Source organism: Nestor notabilis, unplaced genomic scaffold, assembly GCF_000696875.1.
Source record: "Nestor notabilis isolate BGI_N333 unplaced genomic scaffold, ASM69687v1 scaffold9339, whole genome shotgun sequence".
Classification (NCBI taxonomy): Eukaryota; Metazoa; Chordata; class Aves; order Psittaciformes; family Psittacidae; genus Nestor; species Nestor notabilis.
The window spans coordinates 88,881-96,125 of record NW_009942415.1 but is presented as its reverse complement, the minus strand read 5'-3'; the positions used below and the strand labels follow the sequence as shown (position 1 = coordinate 96,125).

Here is a 7,245-nt window from a genome sequence, read left to right as displayed (position 1 = left end):
GTAAGAACTCTAGTTTTCCAAATTAGATGTGAAAGACCATTCTGTACAGCTTTGAAAGTAATAAAAATGGTAAAAGGATTGGTAGAGCAAAAGCTGTTTTTTGAGACATAATGGTGTTGTAGTTTGAGATCTGACTTGCACATTGATGTGAGTACCTTATGGAACACTTCAGTGAAGATAGATGTTATGCAAACTGGAGGTACTTCTTGAGAGGTGCTTTTTGCTTTTTTGAGGCATGCTATGATGCTTGGGTGTACTTGCTACATGGACTTCACTGTGCCCTCAAGTCCTGTGCACACATGTAAACCGTCCTACAGTTTTCAGTCTGTAGGCAGTGGCTCACAGGAAGCAAATAATCTATTAGGTTGTGCTGCTTTGCTGAGAGCCATAGTGATCCAAATACATCATCTTATGCATGTAACTACTGTCTCTCTAGGGCGGAGAATTTTGTAAACTGCTACTTTAATGCAGTCTCCTTAATAAAGCATGTCTGGACTTGAAAGTAGTCAGTTGAGGCTTTCAGTTTTTCTTCATACAGTTCATCTTCAAACAGTTCATCACACATAGTTGCCTATATACAGTGGAGAGTTTCAGAAGTGAAGCTGTTACTATTGTTTTTGGATTGAGACCAGAGAGGATAACTTGCAAGTTAGCAGTTGGTACAAAAGCCTCAGTATTTTGTATAAAGAGAGATGATTAAGGGCCTTCATCAATCTAAGTTAGAAATAAAGGCCAGACATGAAGTCAGCCAACCATACTGACTTTGGTAGCAAACAGAGATGAAGACTAATTTACATTAGTTTTAAACAGGCAAAGTTGTTTTGAAGTTTGTGTTTATGAACACTGGATGCAGTAGCCTTCTAAAATCTGAATCCTTGTGATTTTTATCAAGTTTAGACTTGCCTCATCTGCTAACGGGGGCAAGAAGGATCTCTTGTATTTACATGGGTCTCAAGCTGTGGCAGCAGTCAGGAGTCTCCCTGTTTGTGCCATTGTGCTTATATTTAACATCTGGACTACTTGTAAGCGTCTGCAAACAGCCAGTTAGCTTTTGTAGTATCCTCATAGCACTGTTCAATTCAAATCCAAGTGGGTTTACAATGATATTTTATTTAAAAGCAGTGTGCTTGGGGACAAAAATACCCATATGAAGAGCTATTTCTTGCATATTTTGCTTCAGTTACACTGTTTTTGAGAAATCTTCTACTGCCACTTGTATGTCCAGTAGTACTCTTAAACAGCTATTGCAAGGAAATTGCCGAATACTATCTGTGCAAGAATTTAACTTATTTTTTAAAACCTAAGATTTTAAGAACAGACTGGATTCTTTAGCAAAGTAGTTTATTGTATGTGTATTTTTTCGTGGGCTGGGAAAGGCATGTAAGGGGAGTTGTTTTTCAATGCTGCATGGTCATTTTGTGTGGTAATGGAAAATAGACTCATTGTGCCTTTTTTTTTTTTTTTTTTTTTTTTCCCCCCTCCCCCTTCACTCTTAAAGATCAAAAGAATTTAGGCATGGTGTGGTTCTGGAGATGGCTTCCAGGGCAGATGCAGGGGTAACTAGACTGCAATATCTTTTACGGCTTCTTAAAAGTAAGCTTCTTATGTAAGAAAAATAACTTTACAACTTAATTTGGAAAGATTAGATTGGAATTGCCTCAAATCCAATTAAGCCACACTGCATGGACGTGCTGGGAATATCAATGCAATTACTGTAAATTTGTACAAACTGATTTGTTGCATTATCTTGCTAATCTAACATACGGTACTTTTTGTGTCCATATTGCAGACGGCAACTCCAAACTAACATGGCAGTCAGACTGTGTGATGTGGCTTCTCTGCTTAGAAGTGGTTCGTGGGCAGCAGAGCCTTGGACTGGGGTCTGTGGGTCTTTTCTTAAATTCTGTAGGATACTTTTTAACATGTTAATAGTGCTGAGGCCATACCAAACTCCTTAATCTTTCATTTGGAACGTTAACTCTTGTTTGACACTTCATTATAGGCTTTAGGTTGTGTCCCTAATCTGTGAGAGCCTGGAGCACACTGGTATACCATGACAACTTTTAATATAATATGGTGATCTCCTGTAGAACTTACACTGCAGTGGCTTGCCTTTCTTCTAATGTCAATTAGATTGCAGTACTAATTCAAAACACTTGGTGGATAATTAAGAGTAGTATTGTACTAAAATGGTTTTGGTATGGTCTGAATACTAAATTGCAGTAACTTAAACCTGTATACTGTGTGTTTGTGATTACTATTTTAAAAGTATATTAACTATTTTTACTCTAAGAAATTGCTTGAAAACTGTAAATTTACCTCAAACTATTTTTCTGGGTGGAAAATCTTTCGTAACTGCTGATGTGCTTTGTGTTTTGTGAATGGTTGTATTCAACTTACCAATGGAATATGCATTATTTGTAAAACATTAGTATCACTTTGTTCAGAGCAGATGGTTCTATAGTTGAGAAATGCTGTAATTTCAGCGCACACAGGCTACTGCAGCTGTTCACTTGAATGTTGGCTTAGGATCTCATTCTTGCCACCTGAACACAAAAATAAATGTGCAGTTAAGTGAGGATTGATTGTTTGTCCTTGCTAAATCCTGCTAATTTTGATCAATGAACACTTCAAATTTGAGGAAAAAAAGAGAGGATGGGAAAAGGAATTCTAGAGAGCCTCAGTCAGAGCACAGCATTTGTGGCTACTAGCTCTGCCAGATATACTAGTGTTTTGAAAAGTAATTTATCTCAATTAAGATCATCTACTTTCTCATCTTCTCAGCAGAGAGATTTGTTTTATCTCAGCATTGTTTTATCAATGCCAGAAGCAGGTTACCCCTTGGAGTTTGTCATAAAGGAACTGTTGTTCCAGTTCCTAGCTCCTCAGGAAAAATAGATCAGATTTTCATACTGAATGTTCTTAGTAGATGCATCTTCCCATTTGTGTTGTGCTGAAGTAACATCTTGGAAAACACTTCTGGATGCAGAACATGGAAATGTGTTCCAGGAATGTCCAAATTGTAGTTTAAAGACAGTCAATTTAGCTTCTCATACATTTTTAGGAAATTCAAATTCATGTTCCTTGAGTGCAGTTGACCTAATCAGCTATTCAGGTATGCTGCTTTGAACAGGACACTTAGGGCAGATAATCTCCAGAGGTCCTGGCATTACACTGTGATTTTTACAGTAGGTTTTCTTGTGTGAGAAGTCCTCCTAGAAATTTAAGTACGAGGTTGGATTTCAGTGACTGCTGGATATTTTTAGTGAACTTCTTGCTGAGTCTTGCTTCTGCATTGAGATGTTTATTACTGGAGAACTAATTTATAGAATTTCCTGTTGGATGTTGTCTTATCTAGCTGGTCTCAAACAGGGTAGATAGGCTGACTAAGGATATTAGGCTGCAATTAAAAATCCACTGTATTTATCAACTGTTACCATTCAGTGACTGACTAAGATGGCAGTGGTAGATTGTGGGCAAATACTGCTAGTTCTCCAAATGATTGCTGCTGTATCTGCCAGTCATACAGTCAGTTACTTTGAGGTGAAACATGGTAGTTCCTGGAGTGGTGATCATTCCTGTATTTTGATGTCTAAAAGTAGATCAAGTTGAAGTATCAAATTTAAACTTTTTTCGGGGTGCATGGGGAGGGAAGAAGTGAGAACCAGGAATTATCAGTTTAACCAGAAGCATTTAGAAACCTAATTCCAACCTCTGGTGACAAAAAGTTGACCTAGAGGTTATCAAGGAGGACTTTGTTTTCTATCCCAGCACATCCATATATCTCTCAAGTCTCTTTCAATTACTAATATTTATGCTTTTTGCTTTCTGCTATTGCTTATGAGAAATAAGCTCAGGATACAGTTAACACCCATGTTGTCTTGAAAATAACTAAATGTTATCACTTTAAAAACTACATTTCATATAATTTCAGTTACTAGTTGTAAGTTAATAGAACTGATTACCCTTGCAACAGACCAGTTCCACTTGGTAACAAGAAAGGCTGTGATGCCACTAAACGAAGGGAATGTGGATCAATGGAAACTAAGCTTTGACTGCTAATTTCATTAAGAGGTATACTAAAAAATTTTGTGACAACTTTTTTTGCCTGTAAGTTTTTTGAAGTATTTCCTTGCCTTACAGTTAAAAATCCTTCTGTATTAGTGGGGTCTTTTGCATATAGAGGCAGTATATGGCCTTGCCTAGTGACAGGTATTTCAGATTCTTGTCTGAACTCTCCTAATAGATGGTGAAATATGAATTTTGATGGTTCTTTTCTGTTTTTCAGCAGGTAATTGCTGCCATGGAAACACAGCTGTCTAATGGACCAACTTGCAATAACACAGCCCATGGTTCAACCACCATAAACAACTGCTCATCACCAGTTGATTCTGGGAACACAGAAGACAGCAAGACCAATTTAATAGTCAACTACCTTCCACAAAACATGACACAAGAGGAACTGAAAAGTCTTTTTGGCAGCATTGGTGAGATAGAATCATGCAAGCTTGTCAGGGACAAAATAACAGGTATGTTCATTTTGGGATTTTTGGTATCTTCATTTTCTAAGCTGTGAGCTGTCAAATGGTGTTTTGCGCTTTTTTCATGGAATAAAGGCAGAAGAAACTAATGCTGATGTTGCTAGTCAGAAGGAGCTTAGGTTTGTTATCTACATTCAACACCCCAAAATTAAGCGTATTTGCACTTAAACTAGGTTTGTGTGAGAACTGTGAATGCTAATAGGGTGTTTAAATCTTAAGAGCTTTGGAAAGAAGATTTGGATGTTTTATTTGACTCCATTGGAGTCATGATTTCCTTAGTCCTAGTTGATGGAAAACTTCCCTTTGTGTGTATGTAAGTAATTAAACTTGTACCTTGTGAAGAGGGCATACTATCTTAATTCATAGATAAAGCTGCTTTTGTAGTGCAGCACTTGATCCACTTTCTTGAGGATGCATACTTGAATCAATATAGTGTGAGTACGAACTGCAGTGTGATGTGTTAGTACTTTATTTTAGCAATAGCTGGTGCACAGGTTGCCAGTATTTAGAGCAGTTGTTTACCTTTGAAAGAACTACCAGATGGATGCCTGCACTTTAAAACAAGAATAAAAGGATGTTTGGCAAAAGTTCAATCTCTCATCTCCATTTTTCAGCTCCAAGCTGTCTCAAAATACATTGGTGGTACCAGTTTCATCAACATTTTTTGGTTTTGTTCAGAAATACTGACTTTGGTACTTGATTTCCTGGCTTTTTTATTCCCCTCCTCCCTCCCTCCCACCCTCCCCCCGAGTCTTCAAATATCCAGCTTTTAAGAATACAATTTTAACTTGTGTTCTTGATTGCAGTTCCTGAATGTGCTGGTTAGCTTCTGTGTGTTCAGACTATATCTCTTTAAGGCTGCATGTTCTCTACACTTTGGTTTAAGGGTTAGGAGATACTATTTTTCTATTGACAAAAGGTAGTGGCAGAACATGGGCATTTTGCTCACACTAAATAAACTTTGTGCTCGGTGTTCCCCAAGCAGCAACAGTGGGAAGTGGAAAGATGCAAGCTTTAGTTTACACAGGTTGTCATCCCCTACTACATGTGATGTGTTTATGTTGATGGCTTGGATATGCTGGAGAGATGTGTTTCCCCAGCTGCATATATTAGCAATGAAGAACAAGGCCTAAAAACCTTCAGGTAGCTCTGGTACCCACGGTGGGACCTGTCTTTGGCATGCGGCACATGCTTTCGTCTCTAGTCCTGATGATCTATCTGCTCCTCTAGCATGGCAAAAAACTTATGACACCTTTTCCTACATTTGTTCAGATGTTGTGTCATCAGTACAAGGATGATGCTTAAGCAAGAATCTGGCAGCAAAAGATACCAAGGGGAATATTTCCCAGATGTTTACTTCATCAACATCTGCATCTGCTGAGAATGAGCAGGGGACATAAATTAAGGATCTCATCTCCTAAGTTTGACCATGTATTTTGCTGCACAGTGAGACTGACTTTAGCCAGAGCCTGTACCTTTTTGAATAATAAAAACTACTTTAGTTGCCAGTACTCAGACCCATTAATGAAAATACTGATAGGACATTAAATAACTGACATCTCTTTGTCATTCTCTGCATGCTGGAGGCAGCATTTGTGATAATGTTTAAGTTTTCTACTTGTGTATGGTGTGAGAATAACCTGTTACATATAAAGGGATATATTTGTCATTGGTCACTCCTGATTATAGGTCTCTGCTACTGTCCTCTGAAACAGTTCTGTTGTCAAACTGCACTTCTGTGTCCCCCGTCAGAGTTTCTCGTGCCCCATTTCTTCCTGCAGTTCAGCTCTATACAGCATCAGTTAGTTATGCTTGACTTTAGATACCTTACCAAGTGGAGACTAAAGAGAAAGGTAGATGCCCATGCTTGGGCCTAGAGACGTGATGGTGTACTTCTGAGACTGCAAGAATGGGATTCTTTAAAGTCTTCATCTTTTCTACTGACTGTTCTATGTACAGTTTGTTAACTGGAAAGTGAGTTCCCCCAAAACAAGGGCATCCTGCCTGAAGAGTATGACTTATCAAAGATGATGGACAAATGTATACCTTTGTCTTGATGAATTCACTACGCCGTGCTTTGTGGCAGTTCTTCATTTCAGTTAGTGATTGTGACAACTTGTTCTCCCAGAAGTAGGGACCATTTAGGAGCACAAAATGAGTAAGGCTAAGAGGCTGCTTAAAGCCCAGCACTGATCCTTTGGCTTCCTTATTGAGTATTCTCTGGCTGACTTCCGTGCTTATGAAGGAAGGCTGCTTTGCCTCCCCTGTCAATCTGAATAACCAGCACTTTTTCCTGTAGCAAGTGGCTTACTCTTAAGCTGTTTATGGAATGGTTAAATATGAAGTATCCTGCTTCATTCAGCATGGTATCCTTGCTACTGAAAGCACTGATAATGCTCCTTTGGGCTCTACCAATCTTAATGTCCCAGTAATTTCTACTCTTTGCTGAATGTGAAGAGTACTGAATGTGCGTGGGGGCACCAGGGAAACTAGACTGGGCTGATGCCGCATCTTGCTGTCTTCAGCTGAAGGCTGGTTGATGCAGGAAAAAAAGTCTGTCTTATCTTCAGGTAATGACCTCGGTGTTTTGAAACAAAAGGTCAGGAAGCAGCTAAGAGATAACTGGTACTTCATCAGTTAGTGGGATGGCTATTCAAAGTGTTTACCTCTGTCTTGGGGATCTGAGTTAGCATGCTTAGCATTC

General features: G+C 38.7%; 1 protein-coding gene across 3 annotated transcripts in view; it reads left to right on the top strand.

Moving 5' to 3' along the window:
* Positions 1 to 1,796: 1,796 nt before the first annotated feature.
* Positions 1,797 to 7,245, top strand: part of ELAVL2 (ELAV like neuron-specific RNA binding protein 2) — a 55,269-nt gene continuing 49,820 nt past the window's right edge. Inside the window, exons 1-2 of one of the 3 annotated variants that reach the window (XM_010021398.1) lie at positions 1,797 to 1,880; positions 4,289 to 4,529. In XM_010021398.1, coding sequence (XP_010019700.1) covers positions 1,809 to 1,880; positions 4,289 to 4,529 — 313 coding nt within the window. In that variant the 5' untranslated portion in view covers positions 1,797 to 1,808. Of the gene's footprint in view, positions 1,881 to 4,288; positions 4,530 to 7,245 lie in introns of those variants that run through there. The other 2 variants (XM_010021396.1, XM_010021397.1) reach the window with 2 other exon arrangements.